Below are 27230 nucleotides of genomic sequence, written 5' to 3' on the forward strand. Positions count from 1 at the left end.
TGAAGAAATTAGTCACAGATGTTTATTGAATTCACTGAACAAAATGAGCCTCTCTCCCACACACTCAAGGTAATTACAATTGTATCCAGAATGTGTCCCAATGGCACAACCATAAAAATCATATAGCTGGAACTCTCACGCGAGCGCATATTCAAATGTTCCTTTATCAAACTCTTCAACTTCATCTTCCCACGTAGAGGAAGGCATGCTACTATATGGGTCTAGCAGGATTTTGAAGCATCTGATAATAAGAAGTCCCAAGAAGATACACAAAATCCCAACAAAAGCAAAGCCAGTTTTTTGCTCCAGAGTCAATGAGAAAGCTGATACTTCGTTGACACTCATCTTAGCTGACGAGTTGCCACAGTAGGTACTACTCATTATTCACTGGCACATTGTTGTGGCTCTTCACAATTCCTTCTGGAATCAACTCTTCGCCTAGGTACAAAATTGGACTCAGTTTAGTTTTACCCTTGTATGGTATTGGGTAGGTTGTTGCTTATTAAAATCTGACATTTTCCAAACCTTCTTGACTTAACTCACAAAAGATGTTTGAAAACATCATCAGATACAGATCAGAATCAAATTAGCATTGGAGGTGCTATTTCTAACTGTTGTAATTGAAGAATTACCTTTGTGGACACAAGACTGTGCCTACATACTCTAAATAAATCAAGTATGAAGGTGAGTATTCAAATTATCAGCCCTAAAATCTTTTGATTCATTGCTAGACAGTTAGATAGCTGCTTCTTTGATCTGAATTGTCATCTAATTTTCACCTCATATTTGCATGCGTAGGTAGATAATATAAATAATCATAGCATGTAAGTTGCTCAAGCTGTTTAAAGTCCATACTTCAAGGTCTATTTCCAGTGCCATTTTGACTGGTATAGATTCTGATCCTTTTAAACAGATATAATGACTTCTTTCTTTTTCACCCCCTTAGGTTTCATATGTATGTATTTACATTTTTTTCTTCACTACCACTGGATACACTAAGTGTCAATTTCTTAAAGAGAGGAATTATGTTTTTAAAATTACATGAATGCAGGCAGTGCCGAACAGAGCAGCTTGCAAGTAATAAGCAGCAGTGGCTATGGCCATTAGCCACCTCCCCACCATCTCCATTAACTTTCAGAACACCCTAAGTAAACATAAAATCCAAGTTAAACAGCATGCTTTCTCTGCAAATTCAACTTTAAGACAAGCTCCCCAGTCGCCCTCCCAACGAGATTTCCACTCCTAAGTCCCTATTGTGCTGAGATTCTAAAACTAACACTAAAGCATTCAGAAAGTATATGTTGAACTGAAACAAAATAGATTTTTTTCCCATTTGATGTCTTAAGGTAGTTAAATGAATTAATTACAAATAAAGATAAATTTAATTAATCAAATAATTACTAATGTACAGCCACCTTTTTTGAGCGGACTGTCATCAAATAGCTTTTTAATCCAATAACTGCAAATAATAGACTGTTGGTATTTTCTTTTTTATTGTTGTTTTTTCTGATAATTTTTAAGAATTATATTTATTAAAATTACTGACCCTTGAGATTTGTTTGGTCCTAATTTTCAGGAAACAACTGAGACAGAATAAAGGATGGAAGGTAAGGAATGAAAAAAGAGTAATAAAAGCAGGCCTTGTAGCTTTCAAAGTTATTCTGCAAATAATACACCAATTAATATCAATCAATATTTTGTTTTATAATGATTTAGATTACAAGAAAGCTCTATCCTCAAGCCTTAAGTGGCAGAAATATTCAATAGTTATGGCTTACGTTCATTGTTTGATTTTTTGTTTAGTAAAGGGAAAAATATTGTTCAAATCCTTGTTGAGTTTCTTTCCACTAAGTCATTTTTTGTCCTAATCAATATAGTATAGTGAAAAGACTTTAGTTTTTTAAATATAGGGACACTTATTGGCTGAGAATGATCTTCTGGAAGATTGAGTTCTTGTTGTGGTATTTATCCTGTAAAAGGCGCAGAAGACTCAATTGAATCTCTAATGACAGACTTAACTGGAACTTCTTTTGCTGACTAAATGTCTAATTTTCTTGCTTTTGTCAATTAAAAGTCATTTGTTAAGATCCATACACTCACTGGATCATTTATTTAATGGATGGAGAAACTGAATAGCAGGATGTTTCTGTATGGAGATGCTGGACTAAGGAGATGATTCAGCCAACTAACTTGTCCATTTATTTTTTTTACTAGAGCATAACCTTGCTGGGCTACAACATGTGGATATTTCAGGGGATATGTGGGTAAGATGAGGCAATAAAAGTGGTTTATTGATGGACGCTGTGGTTTCCCAATAGATTCCCTTCAATGAAGGACTTGTTGCCCAGCAGCAAGGAATGTTGCCAGCGAACAGTCTTCAGCTGTCAGTCCCTTTCACCATTTGCCTCGGTTGCAGAGAGCTGCTTCACCCAAAGTCACGGCCCTTCCCAAGGAAGGCCATTCTCAATGATTGATTATATGATAGTATAAAGGCATGGCCATCTTATATCAAAGGGAGACAACTCTAAAATCTATTTTAGTTTCAGAGTTCTATAGGGGGTCAGCGGAGACTGTCACTGGGTCCATAGCACAGTTCAACTTCTGGCCACTCCTGTTTAAGTCCCCACTTTTCCATGACTGTTGAGCCCAAGGACAGTCTTCAGTAAAAATTCAGCAAACTAACATCTGTCTCAGAGTCTGACTTCTGGAAAATCCAACCTTTAACAATTGACATCACAAAAGTTAAAGCACCTGGGCAGTTTTAATGATCTGTTCATTTTCCAACTAGTTCTTTTTGTTATTGTCTAGCAGTAGCCTACACTGATTATAGTTATGATGTTAGCTAAATTTATTTAGGTGTTTTGAAAATGCATAATGTAGGCACAGACACAGTATCATAGCTGATTGTTGAAGGAGTTAAGTCTGTTGGCTCTTAACCAGTGATTAATCCACTACACTCCTATTTTTCTTAACACCTACTAACCAACCAAACAAACCAACAAAAAGAGGCATTTTTTTAGAGGCAGCAATAAAGCATTCTTGTCATTTGTTACTATTAGTTTAAAACAAGGCATCTTCCTAGTTAGAACAAAATCCTTTTATACTTTAGAATATAATATGTCCATCATACACCAAATAATACTTTGTTCCTAGAGCTTTAGATGATATATAAATTAATGAGTTATTTATTGTTTTTAATAAGGGAAAGTAATTACTTCTCACATAATGATCACAGTTCCCAGCACACTGTAAGTATTCAATAAATATTTCAATTGAATTAAACTAAATATATTGAAGAATATATTTTTTGAGGACTAAAGTCCTTCAAATAAAGTTTTGTACAATACTCTAGTTTTTAGATATCCAGAAAGCATGAAAATACATTTAGTTAAAATGAAAAAGAAAACTTTTATTTGATTTCAAAAATTGTATTTGAAAGTAAGTATAAAAACTCAGTAGCTCTTTCAGAGTTCGGTGTTTTTGTTCTTTTCTATCAAATTTCCTTAGCATTCTTAGACTCACATCATTTTTAGAATTCAAAGGTGGAGAAAACAGATCTTTCCTAACAACCTTGGGAGTTTCCTTTTGTTTTCTAAGGAAAGATATATAGCCATCATATATTCTGGCATTAGTTTGTGCCAGGAAGTACAGGGTTAAATTTTGTATTCCACTATAGTGACATTGGTTAGCTTAAGATTTCTGGTATAATTACTCCTTCTTCCTCTGTCTCTGCCCTCTACATTACTTGACTGTTACCCTTAGCTAAGAAGGTATTGTAAGATACTTCAAAGGCTTTTGGAATCAGGTAAAGGCATAAAGAATGAATAGATATGCAGAGTCACTGTTAATGAATAAACAAAATCACCATTTTTATATTACCTTGGAGGAATAGATGGATGGCTGTTTCATGGCTTTGAACATAATTTATAAGCACTCTATGTCTCTATTATTGGTACAAATATAGGAGCAATGCAGTATAACTAGGGAAAATGCTGAGAAGTGACCAAAAACTTTCAGAATGCTGTCAAGAAATCTAAAGAGCTAAGTGAACTTAAGGTGATATATAATACTATTTTAATTTATTCATTAGCCAAATGTAGATTGAGTATCTGTTAGATGCTAGTACTTTTCTTGGTACTAGAGTACAGTGGTGAACTAGATAACAATGTGCACCTGCCAAACTGAGGGTTACATCCAGTGGTGAAGTCAGACACAATTATTTAAAATTATCTCTCTCTATATATCCACATCTATATATTAGACCAGGTACTTATAGTCATAAAGGCTATGAAAGAAAGCAAAGCACATTAAGTGGAAAGAGAATGATGGTGGATAAGCGGCACTTCTTTAGTTAAAGAGGTCAGCAAAGCCTTCCCTAAGAAGATGATATTTGCCCTGAATGATGTCTAGAAGGGAACCATGGAAATATTTGGAGGAATAGATTTGAAATTTGTGGAAACAGCCTTTACAAAGGCTTTGAGGTGGAAGGGTTTCACATACAATATGCTCAGATCAAGAGATAGACCAGTATAAGATTAAGCCCTTTATTTGCACAGGATGGTTTATGTTATCAAATAACAAAAAAAGGCCGAACTACTTAATCTACTTCTGTCTTTTTAACCAATATAGAATGGGTTTTAGAAATGACACACACACAAAAACAATCAAACAATGTAAACAGACAATACTTTAGTAGAATAATGTTTAGCCACATTAAATGATTTAAAAACCTCATGATCAGATAATTTATAACTTGGAGCTATACTTTCAAGACTTTTGAGAAATTACAGACCATGAAAAAGCTGCCAGAGGTAAGGATGTGGACAAATGTCTCAATTTTCAAGAGGAGTAAGGGGGAATTGTAAAAATTATATATTGGCATCTTGGAATAGGTCTTTGTTGCAAACTCATAATTAATTATTTAACAAGCAATTTGTCAATATTTAAGAAGTCATTAAAAGTTAAGATGAGTTTAATAGGTAATGCCAATGCACTTCCTTTTCAAAAGTTTACTACTAATATGATGAATCAGGGAAATAGCATGGACATGGTTTAGTTATTTTGGCAATGCATTTAACAGTCTCCCATGATATCTTTGTGGGGAAGACATGAGATATGCCTGGATAATAGTGTTTTTATGCAGATTCATAGATCTGAACTACCCTAATAAATATCAGGTTCTGTAATCATGGACATGGGTCTCCAGTGTGATATTACACAGGTTTCACTTTATCTACACATACTTTTCAGTGTTTTTGAACAGTGACTAAGTTGAAGATATTGAAGTGAAGCTTATTACATTTGACAAGGCTTGGCTGAAATATGACAGCACATGGAATAAAGACTCAAAACAATTCTGATGCCTAGAATTCTAGGTTGAAGCTAGAACATAAAATTTAATAGAAACATTTCTAAAGCCCTTTGTTTAAGTGGGAGGGAAGGAGATGCACCAATTCCAAACAGGGGAGATAATGACTTGGCAGTTCATGTAAAATAAATCTATAAGCTGCAATTAATCAAGTTAGCCTGAGCCAAAGATATGAGGTGGTGGCTTATAAAAGCAAATGTCTTAAATTGAGTGGGGGTGCAAATGATAGAAAGTAATAACATTATTATAATGTGTCAGGCCACATATAAAGTAAAACCGCATATATTCACTATACTTTCTTTGAAAAATGTTTATTGGGTTGCTAGTATGCTCTAGTAGACATGGACTCCTCTACTCAAAAAGATTCCAGCTAGTAAGGGAGAAGAGCCATGTACACACAAGGAAAAAAACAACAACGTAGGCTTCTACAAAAGCAATAAAAAAGGAAGAGGAAACAAACTTGTATTTAAAATCTACTGTGTATCAAATACTGCTTTACATATATGATTTTATTTAATTCCCACAACACCCACATAGTGTTGATATTATTATGTTCAACATCTTGGTGAAAAAAAAAAGAAGATCCAAAAAGGATAAACAAGTTTAGATGAAATCACGATTTCACCCATTGAGGGATCAGGAAAGTTTTTCTTGCAATAAATTGTATTTGAACTGAATCTTGAGAGACAGAAAGATTCAGATCTGTGAAGAAGAAAAGAGCATGACAACAAATATGAAGGCAAAAAGTACTGGATTTATTCACAGCACAGTGAGCAATTTGGTACAGGCAAGGGGGAGTATGGGAAACAAAGCATTGGAAAGGTAGGTTGGAGCCAAATTGTGAAATATTTTGACTGTCAGGCTAAGAGTTTGAAATTTATTTGCTTAAAGGCTGAGTGGCTTGATGATGAGACTGAAATAGGAATAGGACATAATTTTGAGGGAGAGAGCATCATGGGAAAGAAATAGTTCAGGTGAGAAGCAGTGAGGGTCTACACTAGGGAGTAGATGTGTGGAAGAGGGTAGAGGTTGGAAAATATTTAGAAAAATACGAGGGGTAGGATTTGGAAAGTAGTGGGCCCATGGAGAGAGAGACATCAAAGAGGACTCTACACTATTAAGCTCTGACAAGTGTAAATAGAGTGTTTTTATTAATCAAAACAAAGAAAATAAGAGCAAAGTATAGACTTAGAAAGTAAATGATGAGTTTATTTCTGGACTTGGTGAATTTGTGGTACTCATGTGTGGTGCATAGTAGGCACTCAATTGTCAGCTTTCAATAAATTAATCCAGATCATTTTGTCTAGCATAAAATTTTTGATGGGGAGAATATTTTAAGGTATTGTTGTCGAACAAGGTTGGTGTAGAAGACTCTATCCAGGATGGAGAGAGCCCAGTATATAGAAATATTTGCAGATCAAAACTTAAAGAGAATAGAATTGTTGAGCTTTGTCTAGGAAGGGGAAGACCAAGGAGGACAATAGGTAGACTCAAATATTTGAAATATTATCTTGTAGAAAGCCAGAAGGACTTGTTCTAGATTGATCCAGAGAGCAATTTTACTGTAATTCTATTCAAGTCTATTTTCTGTTACCACAAAGGATTAAAGATGGAATAAGCCTAGCAAGGAGCTTCAAGGAATGCCTCTCCTACAAGGAGGATCTCCTACTGGAGTTATATAAGATGAACCATGAGTAAATCTGTAGCAGAAAATTCACCTATAATAAAGGAGGCTACGGTTTCTAGAAGGAGGCATTAGCAAACTGTCAAATTCTGCAGTGGTGATGGAAACTAAACACTGAAAAACAGGGTCTTATGGTTGGCATTCAGAATTATTGCATCATTATAAAAATTTAGTTGAGAGTCCAGGAGGGACACTAAATTGAATTGGATTTAGAAGTGAGGGGTAATGAGAAAATAGAGTGGTAAATAAACTTGACAGAAAGTAAGTTTTACTTAGTCGGTACAGAAGGTTAAATCATAAGATGAATCACTTTCAATAATGAAGACATGACTGCATATTCAGTTTTTAAAGGAAGAGCTACGTAAATTTACCTGGGTTCAAAGAAGTATAAAATTTCCATTTTTAACAACAACAAAAAAAATGGATTGAGAAAGAACAAATGTTTTATTAATATCTTAAAAGGGAAAACAGGCTTTTATATTTATCATAAAAGTACACTTCATACTAAAGATGAAAACAAAATACAGGTCAAGGAGAGCAACTGAAAAAGTAATATTCAAAGGCTAATTAAAAAGTCTGCCCATTGCTGCAGGCTGTGCCTACACAAGCAAATAGAAGTAAAAAGTTAAGCAATTGCCTAACAATGTGTTCAGCAAATAGATGGTTTTGGTAATTAAACCATATATGTAGCAGTTGAAATACCAGTATTTCAGGCCTAAATTTTTCAAACAATTGCCCAAACTTTCCATTTTACTTGCTCCGTGAAATGAACAACTTGTCTCATTTCAACACCAAATCAAAAGTTTTTGAGAATATACTGTTAAGTGTGCCAAGTCTTCTGCTTTTCTATTGATATAGAGCATAATATGATATAAAAATATTGTTAATAACAAAATATTGTTAAAAACAAAAGTCTCCAAGTTATAAAACTAATTCATTCACAATTACTAAGGTATTTAAAATGCTCAACAGTTATAGATAAAATATGCATTTTCACTTTCTCTAATTGCTGGAAGAGCTCTTCACAACAGACACTGTAATGCCTAGCCCTGGAGAAGCATCATCTTAATATCCTGTTTACTGGGGAATAGAAAAAGAAAGAAATCTGAGAAAATTTAGATTAAGTTACAAAACCATATATTTTTTAAAAATCCATATAAAAATAGTTAAAAAATGAATTTTCAAAAATAAGTAGAATGCAAAATTGGGTAGTGGTAAAAATTATTTGAAATATATTACACCACAAAATTGGGTAAAATCAACAATGCAGTTTAAATATCAGGATCAATATATATAATGATTAAAATATTTAAGTATCTTTTAACACTACTGCTGCAAATGATAAAATACTGTCTTGAGCCATATTCACTGGAATAAATGGTTAGGTACTTTGGCAATGAGTAACTTGGTTGAAAGTACATTTACTTACAGCAATTCTCAGGCACTAAGATTTCTAAGTACTGATGAGTCATAAGATTGGGCCAAGGGTGTTCCTGTAGATATCAAATAGCCAAAATCTCATGAAGTTGCTTTGTAATTAGCAACTAGTAAGTAAAAAACAAAGTCTTACTATGATCAGTACTTACAAATCATATCTCTGTAAGTAGTTAAGCAAAGATGATAGTATTTTTATACCTGATATGCAGCCTTTCATATTCATGAATATTCTTAGTGATGTTTATTTCTTCTGTGAAATAACCTTACTAGAGATATAAAAATACACCTTTCAGATAAAATCATTTAATCATGCAACAATGCACAATTACAGAAACCAATGTTAAAAAGTGTATACCCATTAAAGAAAGATCTTCCTGTGCTTAATTTTAATCAACAGGTTTTTCCTCTTGTTTATTTCTCTAGTAATGGTATTCCAAACAATAAACCTGAAATAGTAACGATTAGAGTGGAATATGATGTTCTAGGTAGAAAGTATTTTAGCACTGGTCATTAGATATAATACTCTCTACTGCTAATGATGACATTCATATTTTCATGAAATAAGACATATAAGAAAACCCAAGGTTAAAAAATAATGAACCATTCCATACATATACACACTCCACACAAAATATAAAGGTTATTATATCCCAGTAAAAGAGAGAAAAGAAGCATTATTGAAACCACATCTGCACAGAAGTAGTTAATCATTAAGAATTGAATGTGTTGGAATCAAAGAAAAACCTTAAATTACTAACCTAGATGTCTTCATCATGGTGAAATGCATAATTTTCAGGGCTTTCCAGAGGTCCCAAACCTTAGGATCTGCCAGAATCCACCCCCAAACCCTCAGATTTCAACCTTAAGAGAATTTCTCTCTTAAGATAATCTTTGGATGGCTCAAGGACTCTGACACTCAATCCTTCCAACGCACTGGGAAACCTGGTCTGAAAATTCTCCAAATATCTCATTAAAGAAACCTAGAGCATCATCATCATTCTGCGTTGTTTGTTTCCAGGTCTCTTTCTACGTACTAAACCGAAGAAGCATGGAAACTTCCTGCAAAACATTATGGGAGAAGCATCAGCAATCTGCACGTACACAACACTTTCCCCCGCCTGGCAGCCGCATCAGCAGTAGCGCTAGCATTATGGGTGCTGTTTCCCCTTTAGAATTTGAACTTATCAGACCTGCTGGCTCCCCCCCCCACCCTCCGCTCTTTTGCTTCAGAAATACAAGAGAATGAGGACATGCTTCTCAAATCGACCTGCATTTGGAACGCTGTCAGTTAATGCGGAGGGAAGGGGGAGAAAGTTACTTCGCAGACAGCGATGTCTCACCTTCCATGCTTGTTGCCATGGAGATGAAGTCCAGCCAGTAGACTTAAGTGTTGGCACGTTTGTCTGCGTTCGTTGATCGGTTCAGTAACAATGTAGAAGGCGTGTTCTGGAACCTGCGTGGAGTCACAGGACCCTGGTTAGCGCTTTCCTGGCCTAGAAGTGTAAATGTCTGTGTCTGTCGGTGAGACAGAGGACGTGGGCGCCCGCCGAAGTACGTGTGCGCGCGCGCGTTTGCAGGAAAACGTGCATGGATTTCTTCGGTGTGGCAGTGTGTAAATATTTGCGCTCGCGTGTGTCTGTGACAGCGTCTGTGTGTGTATGTGAGACTGAAAGGAGGTGGGAGATGAGGAGGGGAAGGGAATCTGCTCCAGCAGCAACAGGCTCTATCTATTCCTCAGTTCTGCCAAAAGAAAGAGAGAGGAAGAAAAAAAATAGACGCTCATTTTTTTCCCTCATAACACACCCTGAAGGTTAGCAATCAGATTTCATCACTATCTTTGTTTAGTAAGGCAATGGGGGTTTAATTGATTTACTGCTGAAATCCTTGTTTTGCTCTCTTTGCTGCATTCCTGGCTGTGCCGCGGGCATTTTGCTGTGCTTTGGTGACAGCCGTTTCAGTAGAACAGTAGGCACTAAATTCTTACATGTTTCTTCTTATCCGGTAAGGAAAATTCAGGAGTGAAAGGTGTATTGGTTTAACCGGAGACTGAATGTGTCGTTTGGAGTTCGTTTCCTCTACTCTCTCCCTTCTCCCTTCCACACAAACACAACTGAATCCCCTTCCGTTTCTAGGAGAAGGCGCCTAGGCGCTGTCCGTAGTGCTGAAATGGTGCGTGTTGAGATCTGGCTCCCAAACACAAGCTAGAAGACAACAAAATAGCAGCCAGGAAACGCTCTGATAAAGCCCTAGATAGCCGCCAGGTACGTTTTCTAAACAGTGTTGAATATGAAGATTCTAAACCTAACCGACATTGAAAGCAAGGCAAAGCAAAGCAACGCAAAACAAAACAACAGAAACCTTGCTCTTTATCCTTATTTTAGGGGTCTGGTGGTTTCAACAAACTCAGTTATAGGGTTCCCAATTCTATTTATGTGTTGCTACTCTATCCAGAACCTGCAAGTTGCAAGCACTTGTAGATCCCCTACAACCTTAATTATTCGCCTTATAACTACTGGACTGTGAGTGATTGGGGGGAAATGTAGATACAGAATTGGGACATTCATCTAAAGAAAATAAGTTGAAAACATAATGTAAGTGTAACTAGATTCAATAACAAAGTGAAGACAAACTTTATGATTATTTAGAGTGTTTACTGATTTTTTGTAATGGTCTTACAAAAAAAATGGGCAATGTATAACTGGGAGTTCATAGAAGACCACATTTTTTAAAAGTTGTTTTTCGATTGGAAACTATTAAGATGTCCTAAAATGTAGGTGAACTAACTGCCCCCTATGAAAGAGTGAAAGACATGTCTTCTTCTAGGGACATTTCCATGGCCATGGTTTTATTGACTCTTTTTAAGCTTGCCAAGGGCCACATTCTTTATTAGCACTCTGGGCTAGAACAGTGCTTCTTGAAATATAACATGCATATGAATCTCCAACGACCTTGCTAAAATGCAGACTCTGATTCAGTAGGTGTGGGGTTGGGTTTCAGATTGTGCTTTTCTGACAATTTCCTAGGTGATGCCAGAGATGACTAGTTTTGAGATCAATTAAAGTAGCAAGATGCAGCTGAGAGTAGTGGTTCATGCCTGTAATCCCAGTACTTTGGGAGGCCAAGGTGGGAGGATCACCTGAGGTCAGAAGTTTGAGACTAGCATGGCCAACATGATGAAATCCTGTCTCTACTGAAAATACAAAAATTAGCTGGGTGTGGTGGTGGGTGCCTGTAATCCCAGCTACTCAGGAGACTGAGGCAGGAGAATCGCTTGAATTCAGGAGGCGGACATTGCAGCGAGCTGAGATCGTGCCACTGCACTCCAGCCTGTGAGACAGAGCGAGACATTGTATCAAAATAAATAAATAAAAGTAGCACGATGCTAGAGATATTGTATTCTGGCAATGCAGTCAGTCATAGATTGTAGGAAAGGAGATCATTTTATTCCATCTATTATTCTATGTATGCTTCCAAAGTGTTACAAAAATAATTTATTCAAAATTAGCTCAGAGACTAATCATGTAAACATTTTGTCTGTACAGTGTTAACAACTTTTTATGAATTTGATTCCTTTGATTTTGATTTTGACATTGTCTGGACTACTGGTGTAGTTGACTCTGTATTTCCATACTATGATCTAAAATCCTTCATTCTCTTTGCAGGCCCAGCTCAAGGGAGCATAACTAAGTTATATGATTCTGCTGAGGATGTATGAGCCCCACTCCAATAATTTATTATCATGGTTGGAGACTGTGACTTGTCATTTTATGACTTGAAATATGGCTCCATAGTGAATGCCCATGAAGCTGATTTTTAAAATCTGGATATTACAGATCTAATTCTCACCCAATTTAAAAGGTAGAATAGGGTTCTTATTTCATAGATCATTTGTATGAATGTTGATTTGTTATGTCATTGACATCATACACACATGCTTACATTTTGAAGGTTGCTAGTGTTTCCCATTAACACTTCTGAATTGATGCCAAAGGAAAGCATTGACTATAAGTTAGGTTCCTTGGTATTAGTTGGTGCATGACCCTGACCCTTTTCAAGGTATAGGAAAGATAATGATGCTCTCAAAAGTCTGCAAAATGGCTTATTCAGGAAAGCATAATGGATTAAAAATCCATTAGGTTCCACTTTCTTTGCTAGATGCTGAGATACAAAGATAAATGAGATTTGGTCTCTGCCCTTGAGATACATGGCAAAATAATATGGCAAGTTCTACAAAGTTCTATACAAACACAGATTAATATGCTATTCATATTTTATTAGCCATTGCCAAAGAAGAGATGAAGAATTGCAAAAAGGTAAAACACAGAATAATTGTACTTCAGGTCCTTGCTGGTATCTGCTGCCCAACTTTTCCACAAATTTGCTGAAAGACATGAAATATATGAATGCCTTTCTAAAGCACATGTGGATAACCTATACTTCTGGAGCATCTGTGATTTATTTTCAGAACAATCCAGTTATTAGAAAGGTAAATATGTGGGTGGCATTGTTTATAACTTCCCCAAACAGAATTGCCTTTACTATGCTTTGACATTATGCTCTCAGCTTATATACAGTAATTCTATATGAAACAGCTCCCAGCTTGCACAACCTGCTCTATATCTACTACAGAGTTGTTACTAAAATCTTGGTCAACATATAACTTACTATTTCTTATATAAAGATGCCTAATGGATTTAGATTTCATAGACATATCCCCAAAAGCATTTCTTTCAATACCAGTTTGATGAATTGAACTTTCATACCTCTCCTCCTCACTTAAATCAACCCAGGGTAAAGTGGTACTTTCTGTTCTTACATACAATGTAATCACATAACTAAAGTTAGCATTTATTTTAGTTACCAGGGATATCAGAGTCAAATTAACAGCTGAAAATGAATAACTATGTAAGACCTTAAGGTTTTATATCTCTTCTTTTTTTTTTTATCACCTTAACTACTGCAATTTTGATTTCTCAGGTAATGATAATATTATTTTCTTTTAGTTATCTGTTTTAATGTGTGACCTCATGTAAATGTCCTCATAAAATCAGAAGTAGAGTAAACAAATAAATAAATAAATTTCTCTACTTTTTGATTATTGGGTGAGTGTATATGGTTGTTTTATAAATTTATTTTAAATAGGATACTAACATACAGAAAAATGTATCATCTAATTAGCTATGAAGATAAAAATCTAAACTATAATGAAGTATTAAAATGTCAAGATGACAGAAGAAATTTTTCAGTTTATATAATTATAGATCAGCTTAATTCCAAACCACTTTGTTACCCTGTTGCTATTTTTATACTCTAAATAGTGTCCCTTATATGACTAAGACTTTTTGTTATCTCAGAGATTGGAAGTGTTAATCGTCCACCTTGTTAGAAGACATGGTAACCACAGGAATTTAGAAAGCATGATAGCCTCACTCTAATGAATATATTCTAGAATGAGATTGTCACAAAGCAACTGAAAACAAGAATTTCCTCTAATAACTGAGCTCAGGATTCTTTTCAGAGGAAAATTTAGCTTGCATAAATTCTTGCCATCCTGGCTCTAGTTGACTTCTTGCTGTCAACTGTTGCAAAGTGAGATCACCTTTACCTCTTTAACCTATTAGGCCAACATGTTACTTTCAACTTTTCAGGAAAACCTACTTTTTGTTTGGCTGAGGTTTGATTACTATTCCTTAACTAAAATATTTTAATATGGCTGTGCTTTTTAATTTGAATATTGCTATTGATTCAAACATTGGATAGCATATCTTTCTTTTCTTTTTTTTTTTTTGAGACGGAGTCTCGCTCTGTCGCCCAGGCTGGAGTGCAGTGGCCGGATCTCAGCTCACTGCAAGCTCCGCCTCCCGGGTTTACGCCATTCTCCTGCCTCAGCCTCCCGAGTAGCTGGGACTACAGGCGCCAGCCATCTCGCCCGGCTAGCTTTTTGTATTTTTTAGTAGAGACAGGGTTTCACCGTGTTAGCCAGGATGGTCTCGAACTCCTGACCTCGTGATTCACCCGTCTCGGCCTCCCAAAGTGCTGGGATTACAGGCTTGAGCCACCGCGCCCGGCCGGATAGCATATCTTTCAAATGTGAAATTTTAAAACATGTATTAAATACAAATATAAATTAGTTTTGGTATAACTATTTTTTAAGATAATCCGATGCTTTTTTGACTTTAGATGATGTTAGGTAATTAGCTATATTCAAAAGTCAACTCTTTATTTTTTAAAAAATGAATTCCTATGTATTTGAATGCTATTTTTATCTACCCATGTCTTTTTTGTCTATATACACAGTTTTAATCATTGTTTTGAGGGGAGGAATAAGAATGATTTTGAAATTTCACTAAGAAATATATGCCCTCTTCCTAAAAATACATATATACAGATGTTTTGCTCACAGCTCAGGTATTCATGGATCTCTGGAAGTTCATTTTTATAATCCCAAGGTAATCCAAAGAGCCTATTGAAAAATCTGCTGTAAATGAATGGTACATGATCTCATTCCCTGTTTTACAACTAAGTATTGAATGGCTTAAACTCCTACATCTTTTTTTTTGTTTTTGATATGGAGTCTCCCTCTGTCGCCTAGGCTGGAGTGCAGTGGCTCGATCTCTGCTCACTGCAACCTCTGCCTCCCGGATTCAAGCGATTCTCCTGCCTCAGCCTCCTAAGTAACTGGGATTACAAGCACATGCCACCGCTCCTGGTTAATTTTTTTTTTTTTTTTTTTTGTATTTTTAGTGCAGACAGGGTTTCGGCATGTTGGTCAGGCTGGTCTTGAACTCCTGACCTCGTGATCTGCCCACCTTGGCCTCCCAAAATGCTGGGATTACAGGCGTGAGCTACTGCGCCTGGTCAACTCCTACATATTTTAAAGCCACCCCATTAGCTTTCTATTTTTTTCCCCCTTGGAGATCTTTCTTTAGGTCATTTTTACCATCTGATATCTCAAAAGTAAGCCAAGGCTGAATGTGCTGAAATAGGATTAGAGAGTACAGTAATAGGATAATTAGATTTTATTAGAAAATGACTGTGTGGGATTTTGTCAACAGTGAAGAAATGATCTAAGTACGTGGACTCCTAAGTGAATTGAGCATGATGACACTTTAGTGTAGTTAATGATCTAATGCTGGTCTGGTTGATGAGTCCCATTGAAAATGAGATGCTATGTTTTCTGGTAAACTTTTCTGCAAAGAAAAATATACTAAATGTTTCGGTTCAGAGTGATCTATTTAAATGAAGTTTCATTTAATTGCTTTTAGTTTTACTGCCCATAAGCCTTCAATTGTTTCATTTAAAGTGTACTTTAAGCCCTCTACTATATTTACTGTTGAATCTAATGAGTATGAGAGGGTACCTTGGGTACAATCTCCACGAATGTGCGAGCCATAACTACAGTATAATGTATAGAGATTAGCTTAAGTTGTTTTGTTCTGCTAAAGATAGAGAAACAAGAGCAGTTTTCTTTTCTATCATAATGTATGCTTCTGTAATAGGATTCAGTTAAAAATAATTGGCAAATAGGAATGTCAATGGAATGTGGAAATCAATTGTTTTATACACGATTTGCCCCAGTACATTAATGTTTTGATTACGAAGTAAAAGCAGTTGCACTCTAAGTCCACTAACACAGCTGAAGGTAGTAAGCTGTGGAGGAAAGTAGTCCTATATGCAACACCCATTCACTCCTCCTTTTTCCTCTTGGCTTAATTTGACCACATGCTCTGTCTTGAAAATGCTTATTGCACAATTCTTCCTGATCATTGTGCATTTGTCCTTGTTTTTGTAACTCAACCTTTGTTTTATGTATTCCATCATTCTTTCTTAACTCAAACAAATTTATGAAGTTCTAAATATATTGAAATATAAATAATAACTTTTATTTTTAATTGTGCTAGCATTTTCTTAGCTTTGTAAATGTTTTTGCAGTGCTATGGTTGTGATGTTATGTAAGTTTTACACTTTTTTCTCCAACATAAAAATTTCCCTAAATCTTGCCAGTTATTTTTGTTATTGGATAGACTTATTTTTTTTTTTTTTTTTTTTTTTGAGACGGAGTCGGCTGGAGTGCAGTGGCCGGATCTCAGCTCACTGCAAGCTCCGCCTCCTGGGTTCACGCCATTCTCCTGCCTCAGCCTCTGGAGTAGCTGGGACTACAGGTGCCCACCACATCACCCGGCTAGTTTTTTGTATTTTTAGTAGAGACGGGGTTTCACTGAGTTAGCCAGGATGGTCTCGATCTCCTGACCTCGTGATCCGCCCGTCTTGGCCTCCCAAAGTGCTGGGATTACAGGCTTGAGCCACCACGCCCGGCCTGACTTAATTTTTTTAGAGCAGTTTCAGGATGACAGAAAAGTCAGGAAGTACAGAAAGTTCCCGTATATCTCCCACCCCTTTTCTCACAGTTTCATTTGTTATTAACATCTTACATTAGTGTGATACATTTGTTAACAATTGATAAAACAATTTTGTTACATTATTAATTAAGTACACAATTTACACTAGAGTTCATTCTTTTGTTGGTCAGTTCTATGATTTTTGAAGAGTCTATAATGTCATATATTCACCATTATATTTTCAAGCAGAATAGTTTCACATTTCTAAATATCCTCTATTTATCCCTTCCTCTTCCCCTCACAAACCCCTGGAATCCATTGATCTGAAAACTGTCTTGTAGTTTTCTCTTTTCCAGAATGTATGTATAGAGTCATATAGACTCTGTTGCCCTTTCACACTGGCTTCTTTCATTTAACAACATGCATGTAAGCTTCCTTCATGGCTTGATAGCTCATTTATTTTTTATTGTTCAATAATATTTCATTGTATGGATATACCACAGTTTATTTATCTATATACCTGTTGAAAGATATCTTGGTTACTTCCAATTTTTGGCAATTATGAATAAAGATACTATAAACATTTGTGTGCAGGCTTTTGTGTGGACATAAGTTTTCAATTCATTTCAGCAAATAACTAAGAGCATGATTGTTGGATTCTATGGTAGGACTATATTTAGCTGTCTAAGAAATTGCCATACTGTCTTCCAAAGTGGCTGCACCATTTTGTATTTCCACCAGTAATGAATAAGAGTTCCTGTTGCTCCATATCCTCTTCAGCATCTAGTGTTGTCAGTGTTTTGGATTTTAGCCATTCCAATAATATACAGTGGTTTCTCATTATTGTCCCAATTTTGAACTCCCAGGACATCTGATGTTAATGATAATTTCATATGCTTATTTTCCATTTGCATATCTTCTTTGTTATGTGTCTGTTCAGATTTTTCCACTCTTTAATTGGGTTGCTTGTGCTCTTATTGTTGAGTTTTAAGAGTTCTTTATATATTTTGGATATAAGTTCTTTATTAGATATGTGTTTTGCAAAGATTTTACTCCAGTCTGTGGCTTATCTTTCCATTTTCTTAAGTTGCCAGTTATTTTTAATGTATGATTTTGTAGAATGTGAGTTATTTTCCTTTTTCAGGGTTCTGTGCATTGTTAAAGAATAAACACTTGCATACTTGGTATCCGATTTCTAAAACTAGGCTAGCCAAATAAAAGCCACACCTCTCATGTTTTAAGCAAAGCTAAACTGAAGGAATGTTTATCTGGTGAGATGCGAAGACACTTTAGGCAACTATAGGAGACACTCAGAAAGAACTAAGGAGGGGCCTTCTTTTTCAATACTACCTAAAAGTCAATATAAGATAAATTGAAGTTAGTGACTATTATCTAAAACAGTACTTAAAAATATGAAGATTTTTGAGGAGAAAACATAAGCCTAATGTTCTGAGGACTGATGAATTGTAATAATGTTTTAGTTTTCAGTAGTTCTACAGTAGTTCTTATGTGACTGTCCCCAGGACTTTAGACAGTGCTCAAAGCAAAGGCACTTGGGAAGAATAAGGTTTGATTTTTCAGAAATGTTGTTGATACTAGTTTCCAGAAATATTCAGAGTTCTGATGCAGAAATCTGGTTTGATGCACATGGACACTAATCCAAGCCTACATTTGCTCTGTGACATTGGGACTGTCAGAGCATCTAGACTGACAGTATTACCATGCAGTCTCTTGAGTAGCCTGAATGATATTGCAAGGAACTCACAATTGAGATTTGTTAATGGAGTCAAGAGAATAAGGTAAGTCACAAGTATTTTTACATACTTTATCTTATTTATCTTATTTAGAAGTTCAGGCATTTTTAAATCTAACACACACAATGAATGAATGGATTCTTAAAACAAAACAAAATGGTGACCAGGTTTGAGAATCCTCTGAGCAGCCAAGACCAGTTAGGCCATGGAAGAGTGACATAGGTTATTTCTTGTAAATGCCTCTGACAATTCTAAGTAAAACTTAAGTTGTTTTCCAGAAATGGTATAAGATGATGATTTTTAAACCAATCTGTTGTCTGAAAATCTCCACGGTAATGACAAATCACCGTAAAAGTTAAAGCTTCATTTTTGCTTTATAAGCCAGCCTATAATGCCATGCCTCTGAGCTTCCACTTACCATTTTTGGTTTGAGATCTCTCAGTTTGTAAGTTGTTGTTTCCTATATGTAATTTACACATTTTAAAACATTTGACCTGATTTTATTTTTTACAGCACGATTGCACACATAGGATAACTGCCTCCTTTATACGTGGGTACCTCAGAAAGCATGCCAAATGATTTAGAAACTGTGCCAAATATTACCTATTGACACTCAGCATCGTTTTCACCCTTCTAAGTTCTCTCTCCTATGAAACATTTCTCAAATTCTGTTGCTAATAGTATTCCAACCTAAATTCTACCAAGGAGCGGCACTGTTACAAAATTTGCAAGGAGGAAGGGAAAGAGAAGCCATCAATTTCAGTAGTGGCTGCAGGTAACTTTGTGGGTATAGCAAATGGCAGATGGTATGTTAAGTCAGCAGATTCTGGACACAAGGAAGTCTTGAGACTTATCTTGTTGTTATAGGTCAGAGGGATCATTGGCCATGGTTCCTTGTGACTCATGCTCTTCCTAATATTTCAAACTGCAGCAATAGCTCCTGGACCTTTGCCCTCTCAGCCTTACTAATTGCTGTATAAGCGTCTAAGACTTTGTGCATTAAATCCTTTCCTAGAGGAAACATCTATAGAGTTTGACGGAATGAAAAGCTTTCTTTTCCTGACTGATAAAAATAGCTAGAAATGAAAATCAGGGAAATATATCTTGTTTATATACATACTGCATTTTGCATACACACACACATATATATTCTGCATGTTTAAACAGTTTGTGAATTGAAATATGACATGAAATCACTTCAATCTACCACTTTGCAATACACCATGAAAAAATATCACATTAGTATACTACTGAAAAATCATAGCTTTCAACTAGGCTCATAAGCAGCCATCAGGAGTGGTGTGACCCTTGAGGAAAAGGGCTGTAATCCAAAAACAATTTTTGGATTCTGTTTAGTTTCATTAAATGGAGGACCACAGACAGAAAAGCAATGGCAATGCCTAAAGGCAATGGAGGTAATTTTTCACCCTACACACGAAGAAGTTTGGATGTGGGTAGTCCAGGGCTTGTCCAGCGACTTTATGAGGCCATCAGTGTTTTAGTTTCCTGTCTTTCTCACCTGTCTTCCTTAGCGCGTGGCATTTGTATTCATACATGTTGACTCTTGGTTTCAAGATGGATACTTCACCCTTTAGCCTCACAAGAAGGCAGGTAGGCAAAGAGCTTATTAGGAAAGTAAAAACCCTCTGAAAATCCCTGATGCACTACTCCTTATAACTAATTCGATAGAGCTGTGCCTATTGTCACTCCCAGTATTTCAGGTGGGCATGCTGCTACCCTAAACAAAATCGTGGTTCTACTAGTAAAATTAAAATGGGAGAATGAAAATCACATTAAAAACACCTTTCAGTGCTCTACAGCATAAAGCAAAAGAGAAAACAAAAGCCAATATAAATGATGTCTTCAGAAAAATTCTTCTTCTTGTAATTCTTCTACATTGTAGAACTATTAATATTCTGTTGCTGAATCCCATTTCTGTATTTTCCTATCTTCCTCTCTACTGTTTTGTTTTCTTTTTTTGTTTTGTTTTGTTTTTTTGAGATGGAGTCTGGCTCTGTCGCCCAGGCTGGAGTGTAGTGGCGCTACAGAATACATTCTGTAATTCTTCTACATTGTAACCACATGTAGAAAAACTATTGAAGGAAATAAGTCATTTAAATTAAAAACAGTCACCAGGATTGTGTTCAGCTGTGTTTAATAGAAAGAGCCCAAACAGCAGCAATTGATCAGGATAGAAATGTATTTCTTCCTCTTGAAAATGAGTCTAGGGGTAGGAATGTCAGGGTTGTTATTGTGGCTTCATGGTCATCAGAGATCTGAATTTCACATGTCTGTTCCACCATCCTTAGCAGTTAGCTTCCAATTAATGGTCTAAGAGGGTTGTTGTTTACAGACATCATTGCTCCATTTCAAGTTAGCAGCAGGAAGAGGCAATAGAGGACAAAAGGGCCATTCTTCCGGCTAAGTCAGTTTCTTCTAAGGAAACTTCTATATGGTCCTTACAACATTTCTGTTAATATCTTATTGGCCAGAACATAGTCACATGGGTGCATGTAGCTGCAAGTGAGGCTAGGAAATGTGGGCTTTCAGTACTATTCATAGCTACCATAAATAAAAATTTTCTATCGCCAAATAAGAAGAGGAAGATGGATTATGTCAGTTATCTCTGTCATCATCATTTACAGGATTATCTTCAAATATGCAAGACAGCATGTGGACTGAACCTTATAATTCATCACTCTAAGAATTTGATTTTCTCTTCTAAATGTTGTAATTGAAAATTAAGAATGATGTGCCGAAAAAGGGCAATTATTTAAATTGAAGACAATTTCTGATATGAAACAATCATTTCATTAATACTGAGTTAGGGCCGGGTGTGGTGGCTTATGCCTGTAATCCCAGAACTTTGGGAGGCCGAGGTGGGTGGATCACCTGAGGTCAGGAGTTCAAGACCAGCCTGGCCAACATGGTGAAGCCCTGTCTTTACTACAAATATAAAAACTAGCCGGGTGCCGTGGTGTGCACCTGTCATCCTAGCTACTCGGGAGGCTGAGGGAGGAGAATCACTTGAACCTGGGAGGCGGAGGTTGCAGTGAGCCAAGATCGTGCCACTGCACTCCAGCCTGGGCAACAGAGTGAGACTTCATCTTAAAAAAAATTGAGTTAAGATACTAAACTGAGGATATTTAAAAACATTGCCATATAATATCCATGGCTTTGGATAGAGTAAGCTCAATTCATGGAATCATTAAACAGGAGGGAGTGGCTATGCCTATAGGAAGGAAAGTAGGGCAGAGCTCCTGAGAATTTGCTCTTCTGATCTATCTTTTCATAGAGTTACTGGAGTGAGATTGAGGAAAACTCAGGGTGATTTAAGTTAAGAAATTAGAAAATGGTTAAAAATTGAGACTCAAAGATCTGGGAATTATGCAGGTCTTTAGTCTTCAAAGAAAAAATATGCCCCAATATTGCTTACAAAAATCAAAAGTAATTCTGTCATTAGAGAATTACCCTAGGATTATAAAGTTGAAAAATAAAACAATTATGTAAGGAAGTCTACCAAAACCCTTGATATTATCTGAATTATTTGAATAATTGAGGTAAAAGTGGAGTTTCTGCCTGGATTATTCAGATATTTGTCTTAATTCTAAACTTCACTTAGCTAGCTGGTAGAGACCTTTCTATAGGATGTACTTTTGGAATGCTAAATGCTAAAAAAAAAAAATGGACTCCTAAAGTAAGCAGAGCTGTGGTGTAATGAGGGTGTATGGGGGGTGACAGAGAGATAGGGAGGGAGAGAGAGAGAAAGAAGGAGGAAAAGAGAAAGAGAATGGTAAGTAGTTAACTGTCAGAATAAGATTAAACTTTACTTTCTATTTGATAGTAACCAATGTCCACATTTTCATCACAGAATGAACTTTTTATAAAAAGGGAAATACATATGTAGATTTCAGATATAACCCATAGTATTTTAAAAAGTTATGAGTTCCTTTTTAAGCTTTAAAGAAAGAACTTTTTACTTTGTAAAGTTTAGAAACTTCATGCCTTCAAATCCAGCAATTTAATTTATATAGTGAAGCAAATTGACTTAAAAATTATACTATACTTTTTGTTTTACCTCATATTGTTGGTCTTTGTCTTTTAATTCTTAAAGACAAAATAAATTTAAAAAAAGAAGAATGATGACATTCTAGTTGCCACTCCATTCTCTTCCTCATTGGTAACAGAACCCTGGGCAGTAAGCCCAGCCCCCAAATTATTTGCCAACCTCCCCCATAGCTGAGTGTGTCATGTGACTAAGTTCTCGCCTATAAGTGGAAGTGTTGTGTGAGACTTCTGGATAGGCCCTTCTTTTCCAGACTTCTTCTGACCCACAGTGCAGACAAGGTTCCTTGATCTCCAGCAGCCATCTTGGGTCATAGGGCAACCTTAAGAACAGAAGCCTTACACTAGGATGGTGAAAGATTAAAGTAGCAGGAACCTGACCTCCATGATGACTGTGAAGCTACTATATATCCTCTGGGATGCTCCTTCTGCATTTATTTTACTTAAGAGAGTAAAAATGTATATCGTGCTTAAGATACTATTATTTCTAGTTATTGTTACTAGCAGATGAACACAATTCCTAAGTGATACATATATTAAGGCATTAATTGAAAATATTTTGTGATTTCTAGGATTAAATGTCTAGATATGTGTAATAGTTTTCCCCTACCCCCACCACGTACACACACATAAACATGCATTCTAATTTGTAAGAAAGAAAACTAAGTGATTATTTGAAGTACCAGTAATATATTTTGTGCAATTGCACAGGATAATGCTTTTGCAATGTGAATCGTGAAAATAAGAATTTGAGCATTACTTAAGAATTTTTCAAGGTACCTACACGCACTAAAAAATAGATAAATAAATAAATAAAAAATAAAACCAAGGCCAGGCGCTGTGGCTCACGCCTGTAAACCCAGCACTTTGGGAGGTCGAGGCAGGCAGATCACAAGGTCAGGATATCAAGACCATCCTGGCTAACACGGTGAAACCCCGTCTCTACTAAAAATAAAAAAAAATTAGCCGGGTATATTGGCGGGTGCCTGTAGTCCCAGCTACTCGGGAGGGTTGAGGCAGGAGAATGGCGTGAACCTGGGAGGCGGAGCTTGCAGTGAGCCGAGACAGCGCCACTACACTCCAGCCTGGGCGACAGGGCGAGACTCCGTCTCAAACAAAACAAAACAAAACAAAACAAAACAAAAAAACAAAACAGTAGAGAGGAAGACAGGAAAATACAGAAATGGGATTCAGCAACAGAATATTAATAGTTTTTTTCTTTATCTTTCGCAATTAACAGCAAGAAAGGAAGGAAAGATCAATCTATTGAGCAGTCAGATGGAATGGTTAAGATTAATCCTTCTCCTCCCTTCAGAAGTTGCCTTAATTCCTTGTCTTTTAAGATCCAGCTCTTTTATAAGGCCCTCACCAATTACAATTCCCTCAGTAGGAATTAACCTCTGCTCTTTATCAGGACTAGGGCTAAGCTACAGCGAGTGAGGCGTTTGTCTTGGGTACAAAATTTAAAACTCAGTAATCAAGATAAATATTTTAATGGAATATTTTCATTGGCAAACTAAGGCATGTGGGCCAGTCTCCTGTTTTTGTAAATAATGTTTTAATGATACTTTGCTTTTATTTGTATTATAGCACTCAAATAGTACTTTTTTTTTTTTTTTTTTTTTGAGACGGAGTCTCGCTCTGTCCCCCAGGCTGGAGTGCAGTGGCCGGATCTCAGCTCACTGCAAGCTCCGCCTCCCGGGTTCACGCCATTCTCCTGCCTCAGCCTCCCAGGTAGCTGGGACTACAGGCGCCCGCCACCTCGCCTGGCTAGTTTTTTGTATTTTTTAGTAGAGACTAGGTTTCACTGGGTTAGCCAGGATGGTCTCCATCTCCTGACCTCGTGATCCGCCCGTCTCGGCCTCCCAAAGTGCTGGGATTACAGGCTTGAGCCACCGCGCCTGGCAAATAGTACTTTTTATATTAGTCCTCTCCCAACAGGGTTGTACTCATTTTTGTATTCCTCATGTACCTACTACTCTGTTTGAAGCATAAAGGCCTCTTAAAAAAACCTTGCATTGAGTTGATTAAAGGATTTTGGCAAGAATATACGGTACTAGTGATGGTGGGGTTCAATTTTCATCACTAAGTTCAACTACAGCAAAAGAATAACAGAATGATGACTATTTTGAAAGTACTTATAATTTAGTGCTGTGGGAAAAATCACTTGGCTTGTCTTTGACTAAAACTCTGCTAAGCTTAGGGAGATAGAGAATTGTGATATTACATTATGTTCATATAGCACTTTTTCCTACAGAAAGTGCTTTCTCTTAATCCTCACCTCAATCCTATAAGGTCGGTATTGCTATCCTTATTTATTGTAGAGAGACTGAGAAATGAGGTGACTTGCCCAGGGAGTTATGGGCAAAAAGAGGCAGAGCTGGGGATTTAATCCATATTTTGTCTGTCACAGTTGAATGCCCTTTCTGCGATTATAAATCTTATGTCTCAAGAGTTGAATGACAAACAATTTATACAGCAACTACAATAGCACTCTCATCATTAAAATGTTCTGATTGTGTGTGTGTGTGTGTGTGTATGTGTGTGTGTGTATGTGTGTGTGTGTGATGAAGTAGCTGAACTTGGTATTTTTCGGTAGAGGGTAGGAAACTACACATTGAAAAGCCGAAGATGAAATTATGTTATTTGAGTATTACTTTGTAACTATAACTTTACCACCGATATGTGTATGATATTCTGTAAAGTAAGTAAACGACACATGTTTGCTTCTTTATGGAAAAAAAAACAATTTTGGGAAGGCTTTTAAACTTTTCAGCTGAAAAAGGTTATGTCAATGTGAAATATTATAGTACTCAAGAGTTAGGAATTGGTTAAATTTAACGGGTTTCCTTTTCATACTTGGCGGAAAAATCTACGACTATATTTTAAAACTCCATATGGCAATTAAATTTGAGAGTGTAGAACTATTTCACATAGAATTTCCATCAGTATACAATAAACAATCAAAACCTCAAATATCCGTTATTAGCCCATCTAGTAGACGATATTTTATAATTATAGATTCCCCACATTGATTGATGTCCAGAGAAAAACTGCAGTCTTCTCTTATTAAGCTGATAGCTGAGTTGCTGGGAAATCCTCACCCCTAAGAACAAATACTTCTCAAAGAAATTCAAAGTCATTCATTTTGGTGAATCGCAATCAGTTATCAATAACTCTTTATGGAATGTCCGAAGGGTGCCTAGGCATTGAAATGGCAAGAGACTTATATTTGCTTCATTCAAAGGATTTCTAAAGGGAGTCTGAGGACTTGCAAGAAGTCTCTAAAGATGCAAAGTGGTGTGCTCTTCTTAACTGTCCCTACCTGGAATGAATTGAACAGTCTGGGTGTTAGGGCTTTGGTGTCTAATCCCGCTTTGCAAGCCAAGACTCCACTGGTGCCAAGCGACAGGCGGGCTGGTGGGCAGACATGGAACCACCACCGGGGGCTTTCAGGACTGGCGCAGCCCTCCCAGGCAGGTGTAGGGTCGACTGCAGCAACAGCGGCCCTGACCCCCGCTCCCATGGCTTCCCTCCCCCCCGCACTCCCACCCCCCGCACCCGGCACACACCATCTCCCAGTCGCCCAGGCTCGACCGGTTCTCGCGAGATCCGGGTTACTGAGCGCTCGGGGCCTTTTCAAATCGGGATCCGTTACCGCTTCCCCGGCAGCCGCCATTGTCGCGCTCGGAGCCCCTCAGCTCAGGCGGCCGAGGCGGAGGCAGAGGCGGCGGGATGGCGGACGCCAACAAGGCCGAGGTGCCCGGGGCCACTGGTGGCGACAGCCCACACCTGCAGCCCGCGGAGCCGCCGGGCGAGCAGCGGCGAGAGCCGCACCCCCCGGAGGCGGAGAAGCAGCAGCCGCAGCACAGCAGCAGCTCCAATGGCGTTAAAATGTATTGTCTTTTCCTCCGGGAACCGGGGCGAGGTGGGGGGCGGGGAGTCGGCCGGGGGGCCAGAGGCCGGGCTGGGCCTTGATGGGGGATAACCACCCCCAGGCCCCGGCCCGCCCCCGGGCCATCGGCTGCCTGAGGAGCAGGTGCAGCTGGGCCGCTCCCAGGCCCTTCCCCGCCCGCCCCAGGCCTGGCCGCCTGCGGTCCCGGGAGCCGAGGCTGGGGGCCCGGGGACCAGCGCTCCTCCCTGATTTCTAGCCCGAGACAGCGGACTCCCCTCTTTCCTGACTTTGGTTAAAGAACCTTTGAGCAAAGCTCAGCGAACGCCACGGTTTGCAGGAAAATGGTCCCCCTTTAAGGACCAGTAGTTAGTGTTCATCACTAGGGAGTATCTAGGGATGACATCATCGGACATTTCCTCCTAACCACCAAGAACGTATTTAAAAGGAATATCTCTGGCTTCTTTCTGAGCTTCACAAGTTTAGTGTTTTGTTGTTTTCTAAAGTGTGTGTTCATTTTAAAACTGATTTATACCGAGAGGAAGTTTAATAATGTGCTGTTAGACTGTATGTATTGTGTTACTCTTGAATTGGCTAGACGTACTTTCAAAAGGGAAATGTGCGATGTGCGTGGCTTCCCTTCCCACTGGGTAATGTGCGTCAGCTGTGGAGAGTATATATATATTTTTCA

General features: G+C 37.4%; 2 protein-coding genes across 9 annotated transcripts in view; one reads left to right on the forward strand and one right to left on the reverse strand.

Annotated features, from left to right (window-relative positions):
* On the reverse strand, positions 1–26181 carry CTXN2 (cortexin 2). 4 transcript variants are annotated; one of them, XM_033190219.1, is made up of 2 exons: positions 25973–26181; positions 1–438 (listed from the first exon to the last, which is right to left on the reverse strand). In XM_033190219.1, exon 2 carries the CDS (start codon positions 379–381, stop codon positions 136–138), a length of 246 nt encoding a protein of 81 aa, XP_033046110.1. In that variant the 5' UTR covers positions 382–438; positions 25973–26181; the 3' UTR covers positions 1–135. The 4 variants fall into 4 exon arrangements, with proteins under 4 accessions (XP_033046110.1, XP_033046107.1, XP_033046109.1 ...); XM_033190216.1 differs by lacking the exon at positions 25973–26181 and adding an exon at positions 9830–9916; XM_033190218.1 differs by lacking the exon at positions 25973–26181 and adding an exon at positions 9757–9836.
* MYEF2 (myelin expression factor 2) overlaps positions 9936–27230 on the forward strand; it is a 54957-nt gene continuing 37662 nt past the window's right edge. For 3 of the 5 annotated variants that reach the window (XM_033190210.1, XM_033190211.1, XM_033190213.1), the window contains exon 1: positions 26107–26543. In XM_033190210.1, the coding sequence (XP_033046101.1) occupies positions 26383–26543 (161 nt within the window). In that variant the 5' untranslated portion in view covers positions 26107–26382. Of the gene's footprint in view, positions 10041–10621; positions 10751–26106; positions 26544–27230 lie in introns of those variants that run through there. The other 2 variants (XM_033190214.1, XM_033190212.1) reach the window with 2 other exon arrangements.

The sequence above is a fragment of the Trachypithecus francoisi genome, unplaced genomic scaffold (assembly GCF_009764315.1).
Source record: "Trachypithecus francoisi isolate TF-2019V2 unplaced genomic scaffold, Tfra_2.0 Lachesis_group3, whole genome shotgun sequence".
Taxonomy (NCBI): domain Eukaryota; kingdom Metazoa; phylum Chordata; class Mammalia; order Primates; family Cercopithecidae; genus Trachypithecus; species Trachypithecus francoisi.

Bases quoted from the DNA above. Each gene is read 5' to 3' on its own strand.
- CTXN2 (XM_033190219.1), bottom strand. From the start codon at position 381: ATGAGTAGTACCTACTGTGGCAACTCGTCAGCTAAGATGAGTGTCAAC.